Below are 16,695 nucleotides of genomic sequence, written 5' to 3' on the forward strand. Positions count from 1 at the left end.
AAAACGAGTGGAAGTCGAAGCCTCGTGTGTTTATGGACGTACCTGTATGTGACCAGTCACGCAATTATCGAGGCAATGACTTAAAGGCGGTTTTACTAATTAGTTTACTAATTAAGCCGTAATGGTTATACTGTTTAATGTGAGATACATTTATCTTTATTTGCTAGTCATTTGGAGGCGGTTAATTAGCCACTGCCTGTGATCCCCGCGCTGTGCTGCTGAAGCGCAGGAACCCTGAGGGCGAAACTCTCATTTCCACGGCGACACGACGGCCAGAGGCCAGCACTCACCACGACAGGAAGGTCGGTGGAGAAGCGGGGGCAATTAAAGCGAGGCACACTGCTTATTTTAGCACTAGGTGAATCAGTTCAGAGCCGTTTGTCTTTCCTTGCTGTGCAACACACACAAGCCTGCAGAAGGACGAAGAATGCTGCACACTGATTTAAGACTTTTGAACACAATTCAACTGTTTTGATTTGCCTAGACACTCTCTTTAAACAGACTGAAACATATTTAGTTTAATTACTATTATTTATTCTATATTCAGTGTTCAAAAATCAATATGTGGCCTTAACTACTACTTACTTACATTTAAATCAATCATTTGATACAATGCACTACCAGTCAAAAGTTTTTGAACAGTAATATTTTAATGTTTTTTAAAGAAGCATTCATTTGATTCAAGGTATAGCAAAAACAGAACAGTTTTGAAAGATTTTTACTATTTAAAATAACTTTTTTTCTATTTGAATATATTTTAAAATGTAATTTATTCCTGTGATTTCAAAGCTGAATTTAGTCACATGATCCTTCAGAAATAATTGTAATATTCTGATTTGCTGCTCAAAAAAAAAAAATTATTATTATTATGTTGAAAACAGCTGAGTAGAATATTTTCAGGTTTCTTGAATAGAAAGTTGAATATTTTTTTTAAATGTAATTTATTCCTGTGATCAAATCTACATTTTCAGCATCATTTCTTCAGGGTCACGTGATCCTTCAGAAATCATTCTAATATGCTGATTTGCTGCTCAAGAATCATTTTTATTATTATTATCAATATTGAAAACAGTTAAGTATTTTTTTTTTCAGAATTCTTTGATAAATAGAAAGATCCAAAGATCAGCATTTATCTGAAATAAAAAGCAGCATTTTTTTTTTATATAAATTCTAGAAATTAATACTTTTATTAAGTAAGGATGCTTTAAATTGATCAAAAGTCATGCTAAAGACATTTATAATGTTCAGAAGATTTCTATTTCAGGTAAATGCTCTCTATTTATCAAATGAACTTTATCAAAAATTCAGCTCGGCCGTTTTCAACATAATAATAACAATAACAATAATAATAAATGTTTTTGAGCAGCAAATCAAAATATTAGAAGGATTTCTAAAGGATTGTGTGACTGCAGTAATGATGCTAAAAATTCAGCTTTAAAATCGCAGGATTAAAGGGCATTTAAAAATATATTTAAATAGAAAACTGTTATTTTAAATAGTAAAAATATTTCAAAATATTACTGTTTTTGCTGTACTTTGGATCAAATAAACGCAGGCTTAAAAATCTTACTGTTCAAAAACCTTTGACTGGATCAAAAGTGGCTGCAAAGACATTTTTAATGTTAGAAAATATTTTTATTTCAAATAAATGCTGTTCTTTTGAACTTTGTATCCTGAAAAAAGTTCTTCTATCAAGCTATATGAAACTTTTTCAATATTGAAAATAATAAGAAATGTTTCTTAAGCACCTAATCTGTATGTTAGACACTGAAGACTGCAAATTCATCTTTTGCATCACAGGAATAAATTACATTTTAAAATATAGATAAAAAAATAGAAAAATGTAGATATTTAATTTGTAATAATATGTCACTGTCTTTTAACATATTTTGAGCAAATAAATGAAGCAAATGCAGTTTTTAATGTAAAAAAAAAAAAATCCCCAAACATTTGAACGCAATTGTGAGTAAAAAAGATATTTATAACATAATATTTTTATAGTATTTCTCAACATTTTTGCCTTTTTACCCACAAAACTGCAAGCCACTTTTTTAAAATCCCAACACATTTCTATTAGCATATAATAAACCACTTGTACATAGTAAGGTCACACTCACAGCTGTGACTCCAGACATCAATAGAACACAGCTGGAACATTCCGAACGCTCCGTGAACTCAGAACACACGCCTCCCAGCAGAGTCTCAGGAAGTTGGAATTACAACAGGCATCTGGAACAATCTTCCAGGTGCTTTAAAAAACAACAACAACAGCGGCCCCTCGAGTCCTTCCTAAAACCTATCTGCACAGTCCAATATCTGCCTGACACGTTTCCCATCTCATTCTTTAATAATACCAATGCATGTGGAGAGATAACATTTTTAACCCAACACTTCAATTGCCTATTTTTTTGTATTTCAGAGACCTGCCAGGTGAGAACCAGACGAGGGTTGAAAATGAGCCACAGTGCAACGCTCAGACTTGATTTGTACCATAAATCACAGGCAACCGTATTCTCGCGGGCGATGCATGGATTATTTGCTGTGCCAAGCATAGCGGGATGCCAGTCGGCCTCTTCTAGTCATGCTACATGCTGTTTTCACCCCACAGCCACAGGGAGAGACAAGGTTTATAAATGTAGGAAAAGTGCTCCTTCAGCTTGACAAATGAGCTTTCCGAGAGTGCGTTGTGCAAATGGGAATGAAGATAAATCTGATATAATGGCTAGATAACAGCCTACTCTGGCTCTGACAGACACCATCAGCCAGTGCATTCTTTATAGTGCACACACACACACACACACACACACACACATAAACAATACAGAGAAAGAAGTGAGAAATTACCATTGCTTTTATTACACCATATTATACCACATGGGTGTTGTCGAATGCTTGATTTTGATTAGTTGGCGAACGTTCTAACATGTCATTTAAAAATAACCCCGTTCAAAAGTTGACATAAGCTTGATTCTTAATACTGTGTTGTTACCTGAATTATCCACACCTGGGTTTTTTTTTTTTTTTTTGCTTGTTTAGTGATTTATAAGTCCCTTGTTTGTCCTGAACAGTTAAAGTGCCCACTCTTCTTCAGAAAAATCCGTTAGGTCCCACGTTTTTTCAGCATTTTTGTGTATTTGAATCCAACTTTGACTGTATGATTTTGAGATCCATCTTTTCACACTGAGGACAACTGAGGGACTCATATGCAACTATTACAGAAGGTTCAAACACTCGCTGATGCTTCAGAGGGAAACGCAATGCATTAAAGGAGTAGTTTACTTTTAGAACAAAATTTTACAGATAATGTACTCACCACACTCATCCAAGATCATGTCTTTCTTTCTTCCGTCGTAAAGAAATGATGTTCTTTTTAAAGAAAACATTTCAGGATTTTTCTCCATATTGTGGACTTCTATGGTGCCCCCGAGTTTGAACTTCCAAAATACAGTTTAAATGCAGTTTCAAAGGGCTCGAAATGATCCCAGCCGAGGAAGAAGGGTCTTATCTAGCGAAACGATCGGTTATTTTCTAAAACACTTACAATTTATATACTTTTTAATCTCTACACAGAGTACACCCAGAGCTAGACTAGACGAGCATTTGAGGTTAAAAAGTATATAAATTGTAATTTTTTTTTAGAAAATAACCGATCGTTTTGCTAGATAAGACCCTTATTCCTCAGCTGGGTCGTTTAGAGCCCTTTGAAGCTGCATTTTGGAAGTTCAAACTCTGGGGCACCATAGAAGTCCATTATATGGAGAGAAATCCTGAAATGTTTTCCTCAAAAAACATGATTTCCTTACAACTGAAGAAAGAAATACATGAACATCTTGGATGACAAGGGGTGAGTACATTACCTGTAAATTTTAGTTCTGTAATAGTTGCATATGAGTCTCTCAGTTGTCCTCAGTGTGAAAACATGGATCTTAAAATCATACAGTCATTGTTGGAAAGAGTTCAAATATACAAAAATGCTGAAAAACCAAAGAATTTGTGGAACCTAAAGGATTTTTCTGAAGAACAGCGGGCAGTTTAACTGTTCAGGACAAACAAGGGACTCATGTACAAATATCACTAAACAAACAAAACAAAAACAAAAAAACAGCTGTGGATCATTCAGGTAACAACACAGTATTAAGAATCAAGTGTATGAAAACTTTTGAATGAGGTCATTTTTATAAATTCAACTATTGTTTTCTCTTGCAGACTGTATGTAAACATCTTTTACGTAAAATATCTTATTCAGGTCAGTACTACAAGGTGTATGTAGTCACGTTGGACCTCAACTGTATATCATATCATTATATAAAACTATATCAAACAACAGCAAATAAACCAAAACCCACAAAGACACAAACCAAAAAACTTCTTGTCAGCACTGCCTTGCATTGACTTTTTTGATTAAATAGTTTGCAGCTGAAAAGCTCCATGCATTTCTGCTTTGAAGCTATATGTAAAGATGCTGCAGTGGAACAATTTTAATAATTCATCGGCCGTATTCCTTACATACAGCAACTTTTTATAAAGTTGTGTGAAGAGACAAGATGGACTTAAGGGAGACTGGTGAAGCAGTATAAAGTCAGGATAAAGTTTCCAGACAATATAAATCTCGCTGGTTGCAGATGAGAGGCTGTTACGAGGCATATGTGATGCTACAAAGTCATAGTCTGAAACCCTAAGCTTAAAGTCCTGGATCCACATTGCGTTTGATTAGTGTGCTAGTTCTAACCTTACAGGGTCAACTAGATAACCATGACAGTACAGCATCTGGAAAAGTAATAGGGAAAAGTACAAAGTAATTAGCGATTGTGGCACAAACAAGAAACAAAATGGATTGATGCAAAATTGGACCAGAAAACTCCAAAACTAACAAAGTATCAACTAATGAGTCATTAATCATCTCCAGTTGGGAAACCTATTAGTGTGAAGTTGTATAATGGCAGGAGTTACATAAGTAAGATGACTTTGTCTTCTGCTCCAGACGGCCTGAGGGGAAGACTTTCATGGCTAAGCTTCAGGATTACGGGCTTTGAACGGGGCAACGTGTACCCACAACACACTGGGGCTCTGCTGTTAAAATCCCCCTTTTGAAGTGTGCAAATCCTGCTGCACCAGGCAAAGGGTTATCAACAGACCTGACTTCAACTTCACCTCGTATTCAGATATCTTGGGTATTGGTAAAGGCTGACCTTTTCACTTGACATTTTTTTAGCAATGTTTAATGATCGTGATTAGCACGTAATGATAGGCGCTCTTTCATTTTTCAGCAAAAAGCCACTTTTTACCCAGAGTGTCTTCTTCACTATAGAGAAGCAGACATTTGATTTAATTGGTAATAAACTGAAATGATCAACCCAATTACATTTATAGTTATATACTGTCACTTCAAATTGGAAACTACAATTGTGTATTGAGATGAATGGGATGGTGATGTATTAAAACGTAGCTTTTCTTCCATTTCATTTTTTCAAAAAAAAAAAATGTATGCTTTGCTCATTTGATATCTTTATTAGATATCTTTTGATTGATCAAAAGTATGTACACTAACATTTAGGGTTGGTAAGATTTGTTTTAAAGCAGTAATTTATGGTCACAAAGGCTGCACTTATTTGGTCACAAATAAAGTAAAAACTGTACCTTTGTGAAATGGGTGAAGCTACATTTTCAGTTTTCAGTGTCACATAATCTTTTAGAATTATAATAAACTGATTTAGTGCTCATGAAACATTTTATATCAATGATGAAAACAGTTGTGGTGCTTAATACAGTTGAGTCAAAAGTTTACATACACCTTGCAGAATCTGCAAAATTATTTGACCAAAATATAAGAGATCATACAAAATGCATGTTATATCTTATTCAGGTCAGTACTAAATAAAAAAAAATTAGTATGTAATAAATAAATAATTGCATTTAGTATGATCCCTCTTATTTTGGTAAAATAATTAACATTTTGCAGATTCTGCAAGGTGTATGTAAACTTTTGACTTCAACTGTATATTGTTGTTCTTTTGTTGGTTTGATTGCTTCTATTGACCTAATTTGTGATTTGCTTTGGATAAAAGTGTCTTCTAAATGATTAAATATAAATGTAAATGTATTCCAAACACTACTGTCTTGTAAGAATAAAGCAAACCAGATCTAACCAGCAAAGGGAGAGAAGAGTTCTGTCCTGAGACACAACAAATAAATGTTTTTAAAGCAAATTTTAATCAGTTAAATCTATCCTTAGGGAATAAAATAATTAATTCCATTCATAAACATAACCGGTTCCAGTAGTTTATTTATTAAATTCCATTACATTTTAAGGTGGAGTATCCACTAAGCTTTGCTTCTGTGCTGGATCATATCTGTGAGCTGGACTGCATTGCTTTGAGCTTTCCTTCACTAGCAGAGGAAATGAAGGTGCTCCTTACAGCTCCAAAACCTAAATCTCCCTTGACAAAACTGCAAGACTCCTCTCTATAAAAACAGCTATGTCAACAGACAACAATAAGATCCTATTTGGCCAGCTGCTGGGAAAATACAGGGTCATCTGTGGCCTAACTCAGAGCAAAAAACATCCAACAAAAACCACATTCAAAACGTTCTGCATATTTGTCTCCGAAACAGGCATATTGGTCATTTGGACTGCAATGGGTAAATAAATGGTAATAAATACAAAGACAAAACAACAGGAAAGGAAGAGTAGAATTACAGGAAACCTACGATTTCTCCTAGTGAAGCGGCCAGCATGTGAGTGATGGGGGCCAAGTTTGTAGCACTGTAGCTTGTGAACACTGACTTGGTGCTTTCATAGGTAACGAAGAACGCAGCAGCTGGAACCAAAAAGAAACACTTTGTTTTAGACAAAAAATTTCAACTGCATCTACTTTCTAACATGCGTTTATGTATTTAATTAGCAGGCATATTCTAACGGCCGTTTCACACCGCAAGCGTGAGCAGAGTAGCGTTAATGCAGCTGTAGTTAGCTTTTTAAATTAGTTTTTCTCTGTGAAATTGATTACAGGTAGATGTGAAATTAATAATGAAACTGCAGAAGCAGATTCAACCCAGGGCTTTTTTTTTAAGATAAGTATTTGTAATACTTATTGGTGGGATCATAAAGCACTTAGGGAAGCGGGGCACAAACAAAGCATTTTGGCTTGTTTGTGTGTCTCGTGTTCTATGAGAGCTGTGTGTGGAGGGAGTGGAGTGTTTTTCTGAACGTTTCATCTATTTGCGCACATTATTTTGAACTATACTGTGTAGCTGTGTGTTGCGATTAGGGTCGTTCCCACGCATAGTTGCGATGTGTTCACTGTCAAACTCAAAAATAGATTATTTTTATTATAACTTTTGTTTTAAATGCCATTATTTTATTTGAGAAAGTAAATAATTTTATTTTATTGACCAAATATTTTAGTTTGTCGTATATATTTTTTTTTCATTCGATCAGATAACATTTAAAGCTGTCATTTGATGATGTTACAACGTGCTCCTCAAGTGTTAAATTGTATCCCAGCCGCTTGGCATGTTGTCACACTTCACTTCCTTTCTTTTGAGGTAAATAACAAAAAAAAAAAAAAACTAGGGCCGGGACTTTAACGCGTTAATTTAGATTAATTAATTACACAAAAATAACGCGTTAAATTTTTTTAACGCATTTTAATAGCACTAAGTTTTGCACCGCGGAACGTTTCTTACTGGATGAGATTCGGCGGACCGATTATACTGGAGCACCAACTAGCGTTCAGACAAGGGATGCACTTTTTTCCAGGGGTTTCAGTACAGCGTAATCGATATTGCGTCACCAGGCAGGCGTGGCCTATTTGAGAATTTGCATAGGTCACCGATCATGCGCAGTTAGGGAAAAGCAATTTGCTTCAAATACCTCCACTATTGCAGGGCTTTCGTGCACTTCATATTCATATACAGAATCATGAAATACCTGTCCACGTTCGCAGGGGTTTCGTGCACTTCATAATTATATTCATATAACGTTACAGTGTCTTGAAATAACGTTACCTGTCCACGATACCGTTGTAAACCATGATTTATTTTCGTAAATAGACGCTACACGTTTTACATTTCTATAACGGCTGTTTATTTGTTTTCGAAAATCGTTTAAATTTAAGATTTTAAAACATAAAAATAACCTGTATGACTGTGTTGTCCTTCATTATCCATCAGTGCTGATCCTAGGTTTTGAAATGCCCGCGCAAAAAAACTGACTTACTGCGCATGATCGGTGACCTCTCTTAATAATTTTTTTTTAGAAAGGGGCGTTTTCCCAACGCCCTCAGGGACGCCCATTTTACGTCGTGGTAATGAAACCCCTGGAATTTAGTGAGTCCCGTTCAGACAAGCCAAAGAACTTATACCAAAGAAGCTGCGTCCGTCCTAAATAGTAGAGTATGTCCCAAATCGTAGTATGTTTAAAAAGTATTCCAAAGATTCCCGGATGGTCTACTACTTAACGATCAATGCACACTCTTAACTGCTAATATTGCCCGCAACACACTGCGCCGTGAACGAGGATTCCATTAGAACTACAAACACACATAAAAAGTGTTAAAAAACTACAAACATGGAGGATATACGCGACCAACGGACAGGTAGAGAAAGGGGTTTGAGTGATAAATAATCAGTGTGTAACCTGATAAAAACTATTTTTTAAATGTTATCCGCGTTATATTCCATGTGCAGCAACATTTATAATGATAGGTTTGGTCATTAACGTTTAAATGCATAATTAAGCAAACACAAGAGCAGAGTTCTCGGCATGAAAGACTTGTTAAAGAACGTGCCTCTTGCTACACTTAATGGCAATATTGCATTGGTCTGTTGGACTTGGTTGAACAAAAATAAACAATATTTTGTTGCTTAAGCTTATGTATTCAGTCATTATTCAATGGTATACTAAAAATCCATGTAAAAATCTTAATTCTCACTGTTCTCAGGTCAAATATTTATATGCGATTAAAATGCGATTAATTTCGATTAATTAATTACAAAGCCTCTAATTAATTAGATTAAATTTTTTAATCGAGTCCCGGCCCTAAAAAAAAACGTATACACTGTAATTATGAAACAATGCGAGATATTTGTACTAGACAAACAACATTCAGGGCTCGCAAAATCGCTAGCCCGACGTCCCGGGGCTATTGTGTTTTCCAGTCGGGCTACCAAAATGTTTCACCTGACTGCCCGACGGGCTATCATAAAGTACAGGGCTCCTGAGGTCCTTAAAAACTCCTCATTTTAGTTAGTTTCAAATGTAAGGCTATTAAAAGTTTTAAATATGTTAAATAGTATAAGAAAAGTCTTAATTATAATTTTAAGAGGTCTTACAGTTGGGGACGGAAAGACGAGAATAGGGCCAGGGCTGGATTAAACTTCAAACGGCAATGATGTCATTGAATAAATACTGCACGATTCAAAGTCAAAACGCGGCACTGATGTCTTTATATGAATGTATCTGATGGGAGCCGCTGTCCTCAGAAACGTGTCGTTGGCATTTTCATTTCATGCCTGATAAAATGGCATTAATGCTGCTTTGTGTGCAGCCGTTACTATGGAAACCCTAATATTTCAGAGCTCCTAAAGCGCCGCCTCGTGACAGAGAATGAATTTTTATTTCCAATACATTTTTTCAGCTGTTTATGGTCAAATTATTGCAAATATTGACCAATGTTTTTACGCAGCAAGCACATCGCATTGTAAATGTCAAAGGAGTTAATGTGCTTTCTAAAAATCGAAACAATTAAGACCGTAATATTTATGTTTTGAATAAATATTATAAATTATATCCTTGATTTATCACTTTTAATGGTATAAAGGCTGAAATGCCATTGTATAAGATATTTTGTTTATTGTATTGTTTAAGTTATTTTGCACATTGTCCAGCCCCACTCATACTGTTTATTTTACTTGTGCAGCTCTTCAAAATAAATAAATTGATATTTAAAAATTCTGCAGATACACTAAATAGTGAAATAAAATTCCTTCCTTGATATTTGTTTATATTTGTGTATTGAAAACATTTTTGATTGACATTTAGACTCCTATCTGATTTTCTAAATTTAAAAGGAATATTGTCTTTTTTTTTATTTGGGCTAGTTAAATTAATTTTCGGGCTAGCAAAATCTGTACCTGCCCAAAGGGGCTACCAGAGATTTTGAAATTTTGCGAGCCCTGACATTTACACAAACTGAGAAATGCAAAAAGTGTTACTTTGTGGTCCCCTAATCATAAAGTTGCACATGAATGAGGTAAAATATGGGTAGTGCTAGCCTACATGTGTGTATTTTTTTTCCATTTATTATTATTATTATTATTATTATTATTATTTTACCTTTAGTTATACAGTGCTTTATACAATCCAAGACTCAATCAAAGCAGCTTTTTCTCGATGCAAAAATAAAGAAAAAATAATTCTGCCGTAAAACTTTTTGTAATTTTTTTCCTATTTTTTTACACCATGCTTGCACCCAATGAATAATTAAAAACACGCTTATATCTTCTGTAGCCCAGGCCTACATATTTTGGATTCTTCATTTTCTTTTGATAACGATTCTTGTTAAACTCACTAGACATGCGTATTATATGTGCATTTTAAGCTTGTTCTATGCACTTATAGAACGTTTTTGTGTGAAATCATATTTATTATGGCAATCAAAAGTGTACTGTCACTATATTTAAGCGTGAGCAGCACAGCAAAAATAGACTCGGCGCCGAAACCATTGCTTCAGCGCTGCTCACGCGACACTCCTGCTTGATGCTCACGCGCTGCTCCTCCTGCCGCTGTGAATGCATTCGTTTGTTAACATGGGCGCTGAAAAAAATGTGCGCCGCTCACGCCCTGCTCACGCTTTGCTCACGCTTGCGGTGTGAAACGGGCCTAAGAGCTGGTGATTCCAGTACTTCTGGTTTAAATATGCTATTCATCATAATGAGATGTCTTTTCAGCATGCAGTTTCTAAAGAGCTTAAAGTATGCAGCCATTTTCATGTTTATTATAACATATAGAAACTTACCATTGGGAAAGGAGCCTATAGCAGCTGATGGGACCCCTGCATAGATCCCTCGGAAACCTCCCGCCTTGTAGAAGCCCTGCTGGCTTTGTAACCTGGTCTTTATGGTGTCCAAAGGGAAGAGAGTGAGATCTACACACATTCCCGCACAACCGCCTGCCTAAAGGATGGAGAGCAATTATACTGTTTAATACAACATTAAATATTGTTACAGTGTAATAAGGTCCTTTAATCAAAATTCTGGTACAATGCAGTTAGTGACTGTAGTATCATACATCATTTTGAACACACACAATAATGCCACAATTTACCACAAATGACTCAAAGAAGAGTCAAGTTTGTTGTTCGGCTTAATATGGTTACTATAACATAAATATACAGAATACCACTTTTCATTTAATTCAATATGATGGACGCCATTTTTTACATTTTTGTGTGTTTTTTTTTTTTTTTTGGATAATTTCTGATTACTGAATTACTGATTACTGGTTAAAAATAACAAATAATGCAAAACAACAACAACAACAACAATAATAATAATAATAAATTATTATTATTATTTTTAAGCACTAGTCAAACTAATTAGACTGTAGAAACAAGGAGAAAGAAGATTATACTTTTATTTCTCTAAAAACTATAAAGGTTTAAAAAAAATAATGCAATAATAATAATAAATTATGATTATTATTATTATTATTATCATTATTTTGAAGCACTATAGTCAAGCTAATTCATAATTAGACTGTAGAAACAAGGGGGAAAAAGATTGAATTTTTTATTTCTCTAAAAACTATGAAGGTCAAAAATAACAAATAATGAAAAACAATAATAATAATAATAATAATAATACATTATTATTATTATTATTATTATTATTATTATTATTATTATTTTGAAGCACCATAGTCAAACTAATTCATAATTAGACTGGAAACAAGGGGGAAAAAATACTTATTTTTTATTTCTCTAAAAGATATGGAGGTTAAAAATAACAAATATTGCAATGATAATAATAATAATAAGTTATTATTTAGAATTATTTTTTATTTCTATAAAAACACTACAAAGTTAAAAATAACAAATAATGCAAAATAATAATAATTATTATTATTATTATGTTGAAGCACTATAGTCAAACTAATTCATAAAGGGGAAAGAGGAGTGTACTGTTTATTATTAAATGTATATTTTTCATTTCTCCAAAAACTACAAGGTTAAAAAAAATAATAATTATTATTATTATTATTATTATTATTATTATTATTATTATTAATAAGAAAAAAAGATAATTATATTTTTAATTTTTCCAAAAACTACAAGGTTAAAAATAACTAATAATGCAAAATAATAATAATAATAATAATTATTATTATTATTATTATTATTATTATTATTATTATTATTAAGCACTATGGTCAAACTAATTCATAATTAGACTAGAAACAAGGTGGCAGAAGATATATACTTTTTACGATGCATACTTTTTATTTCTCTTAAAAACTATGGAGGTTAAAAATAACAAATATTGCAATAATAATAATAAAACAATAAGCAGCACTATAGTTAAACTAATTAATAAATAGACTGTAGAAACAAGGAAAGAATAACATTTTTTATGTATCTAAAATCTACAAAGGTTAAAAATAGCACATAATGCAAAACAACTATATTAATCTAGATGTTGGTATTGTTTATTTACTGATCTAAGCAGACGATTTTCAGATTGACTTTCATTATCTTCATTACTGTCATTATCAGTCACTCTGTCATCATAAGCACGATCAAAAATCACTTTCAAAAGGACTAGTCTGAGATGACTGTAACAAGAACTGAACAAGAACAAGAAGTGTACACTAACACATAAGTGTGAAGACACTGTTACTGTATTATGTTTTTCAAATGCAGAGTTACTGTCATTGTTACCGTGGAAGGATGTCCACCACGCTGCTGATGTCAGCACGTGTAATAGAGATAAAATGTGCATTACCACAAGTGAGGCTGTGAACTCTCGTCTGTCCATGTTGTACGTGCGGACTTCGGCATTAAGCAGGTGACTTTATGAAGAGGTTAGTCTTTGACATTTTATGCTACAACTACCTCACGCTCATCACGGGCGCCGCCATGTTGGAGGCGGGCGTTTCGACTGATGTCACGTGACGACAACAACACTGCTTTTCATTTTAATATAAGAATATGTTACCAATGTTGTTTTTATTTGTTTATTTTTTAATATTTAAACAATTTCTACCACACTTTTTTTTAACTGTGTACATTTATTTATTTTTTAAAGGGTACAATACATTATTGTTATGTTGGTTGCTCTTATAAATTTTAATCTCCCTGTTTTATGAATTGGATTCTGGTTTTGAATTTTAAATGGTTTAATTTAACATTAAATGCTCAAAATAAAATCCAATATGGCGTCCTAATAGGTCCAGCAGGGGGAACCATTATTCCATCTAAGGGAAACTGCCAAACGAGTTTTGCATAGAGGAAGTGTTTTACAAAATACTTCATAGAATTTATCCTGCTAAGCATGTTTTGGAAAGGTTAAAGCACAATATTTTATATAACGGTCAAGAAAAATGAAAAAGAAGCTATTTTGCATCTGTTTGTCCATTGTATTTACTCAATTCTATATTAATAGAAAACTGGAGTTTAAGATATAAATTTGTAAATGTAATGTGCTTTTTTATACAGAGAATAAAATTTGAATTGTAAAGAACAGCCTATTATACATTTGTTTATTTTATTAGGAAAACATCATATACATAAGAAGAAATGGGCTCAATGTACAGTGCCTTGCGAAATTATTCATACCCATTTTTTTTTTTTGTTGGTGCCTTATGTTAAACTACTTTAAAATACTTTTTTCCCACATCAATCTACACTCCCTACTCCATAATGGCAAAGCAAAAAATAGGTTTTTAACATTTGTGCAAATTTATTAAAAATAAAAAACTGAAAAGATCCCGTTGCATAAGTATTCATACCCTTTTCTGGGACACTCGAAATTTAGCTCAGGAGCATTCATATTGCTTCTAGATGTTACTACACTTCGAGTTAAACTGTGGCAAATTCATTTGAATGAGTATGATTTAGAAAGGCATAGGCCTACACCTCTCAGAAAAGGTCTAACAGCTGAAAATGCATATCAGAGCAAAAAGCAAGTCCTGAGGTCAAGATAACTGCCTGTAGAGCTCAGTGACAGACTTGCGTTAAGGCAATGATCTAGGAAAGAGTTCAGAAAAAAAAATCTGCTGCATTGAAGGTTCACAGAAGCATTATCCATAATGGAAGATGATTGGAACAACTAGGACTGTAGAAAATGTCTGCCAGCTCCCATCCCAGCTGACAGAGCTTGAGAGGTGAAAAGGTGAGGCAAAGAATGGCAGATAATTGCCAAATGCAGATGTGCAAAGCTTGTCACATCATACCCAAAAAGACTTGAGGCTGTAAAGGCGCTTCAACTTTGTACTGAGTTAAGGGTATGAATACTTATGCAATGTACTTATTTCAGTGTTTTATTTTTAATAAATTTGTAAAATTTGCAAATCTGGTTTTTGCTTTGTCATTATTATGGTGTATGGAGTGTAAATTGATGTGGGGGGAAACTAATTTAAAGCAGTTTAACATAATGCTGCAACAAAACAAAATCTGAAAAAAATGAAGGGGTATGAATACTTTTGCAAGGCACTGTAAACCATATTTTTCAAAATTATATGTAAATCTCCTGAAACAAACCAACAATAAAAAGTGCTGAAAACATGCAATGTCCTGAAAGTATTAAAATTTATGTAATGTTCTTCCTTTATTTTTTCTCTTTGTATTTCCTCTTTTCTTTCATTTGGCAGCTTGTGTTAATATAATAATGTGGATACGTAATAGCCTACTTCTTGTTCTTGTGGCATTTCATTAATAAAGCATTGAAACAATAATAAAAAATGATTTCATCTAAGGTTCCAAATAAACAAAGACAAAACAAGTAGTAAATTGGTTTATATAAAATATCAAATAAAAAAATGTTTTGATAAATGCAGATTTTTAAAAAAATAAAATACAATGTTTTATACAGTACACAGGTTTTAACTGTGATGAAGTGAAATAAAAAATAGCATTTTGTGTTCACATGCAATTAGTGTTGTTTCAATTAGATGGGACTCACATTCATCATTTATTTATTTATTTAATTTCAGTTCAGTTTAGTGTATTTTTTTTACACGAGACTAAATCATTTTACCAAAATATTTAGGTTATCTGTGTACAATCTGTGTACAATGAATGTAAATAGAGCAGAAAGAAGTTAAATAATACACATATTAAATACACAATGTCATATTAAATACAATGTACAGTATGGTAGAGGCAAAATCTCACATTTTATTAGGATTTGTGACATGAAACTAAATGTTATAAATTAAAATAAATGATATATAATATAATATAATTTCACATTATTATACAAGCCCATTTTAGCCACATAAGTAAAAAAAGTCAAAATTATAACATAAAAAACGTCATACACTACCAGCCAAAAGTTTTTGAACAGAAAGATTTTTAATGTTTTTTAAAGAAGTCTCTTCTGCTCACCAAATCTGCATTTATTTGACCTAAAGTACAGCAAAACAGCAACATTTTAAAAAAATTTATTATTTAAAATAACTGTTTTCTATTTGAATATATTTTAAAATAAATTTATTCCTGTGATCAAAGCTATTTTCAGCATCATTACTCCAGTCTTCAATGTCACATGATCCTTCAGAAATCATTCTAATATGCAGATTTGCTGTTCAAGAAACATTATTATTAATATTAAAAATATTTAATACAGTTGAGTACATTTTTTCAGGATCCTTTGATGAATAGAAATATCCAAAGATCAGCATATATCTTAAAGAAAACACTTATACACTATACCATTTAAAAGCTTGGAATCAGTAGTTTTTTGGGGAATAAAATGTTAGAAATGTTACAAAGGATTTCTATTTCAGATAAATGCTGTTCTTCTTTCAGCATAATAATAATAATAAATGTTTTGGGGGGGTTTTAGCAGCAAATCATAATTTATTAGAATGAATTCTGAAGGATCATGTGACTGGAGTAATGTTGCTGAAAATTCAGCTTTGAAATCACAGAAATAAATAACATTTGAAATATATTTAAATAGAAAACAGTTACTTTAAATAGTAAGAATATTTCATTTTTCTGTTTTTGCTGTAATTTGGATCAAATAAATGCAGACTTGCTGAGCAGAAGAGACTTTTAAAAAACATTAAAAAATCTTACTGTTCACAAACTTTTGACTGGTAGTCCATATAGTATTGTAGAGGCAAATTCTCTTTTATATTAGTCAATACAATAAAGTGAAAAGCAACCTGAGAAACATTACTCGCAGAAGAGGCGTATTTTAGGGCGTGTCTTCTAGGGGGCAGCGCGATGACGTCACCTGCGTGATGACATCGCTTTGCTATCACAGGGTTGTTTTGGAGGAAGTTAAAGCAGATCCCGAAACAGAAAGAGAAAAAAAGACCCGTCATTTACCAGGGGGGCAATAACGCTTACGGCACCCGTATCGGTATCCCCGATTCCGGATTAGTTCACTCATACACTAGCCTAAGCGATCCAGTGTTCCGCTGGCGACAGGGTCCGAAGTTATTGTTTGTTTTCTTCATAAACATCA

General features: G+C 33.2%; 2 protein-coding genes across 2 annotated transcripts in view; one reads left to right on the plus strand and one right to left on the minus strand.

The window, feature by feature from the left end:
* slc25a26 (solute carrier family 25 member 26) overlaps positions 1-13,139 on the minus strand; it is an 86,463-nt gene extending 73,324 nt beyond the window's left edge. Inside the window, exons 1-3 of the mRNA XM_073825582.1 lie at positions 13,003-13,139; positions 11,019-11,175; positions 6,709-6,818 (exon numbers count right to left, since the gene is read on the minus strand). Coding sequence (XP_073681683.1) covers positions 6,709-6,818; positions 11,019-11,175; positions 13,003-13,035 — 300 coding nt within the window. The 5' untranslated portion in view covers positions 13,036-13,139. The remainder of the gene's footprint in view (positions 1-6,708; positions 6,819-11,018; positions 11,176-13,002) is intronic.
* A 2,153-nt stretch (positions 13,140-15,292) lies between these two features.
* rab7a (RAB7a, member RAS oncogene family) overlaps positions 15,293-16,695 on the plus strand; it is a 10,261-nt gene continuing 8,858 nt past the window's right edge. Inside the window, exon 1 of the mRNA XM_073825514.1 lies at positions 15,293-15,298. Coding sequence (XP_073681615.1) covers positions 15,293-15,298 — 6 coding nt within the window. The remainder of the gene's footprint in view (positions 15,299-16,695) is intronic.

Source organism: Garra rufa, chromosome 20 (genome assembly GCF_049309525.1).
Source record: "Garra rufa chromosome 20, GarRuf1.0, whole genome shotgun sequence".
NCBI lineage: Eukaryota > Metazoa > Chordata > Actinopteri > Cypriniformes > Cyprinidae > Garra > Garra rufa.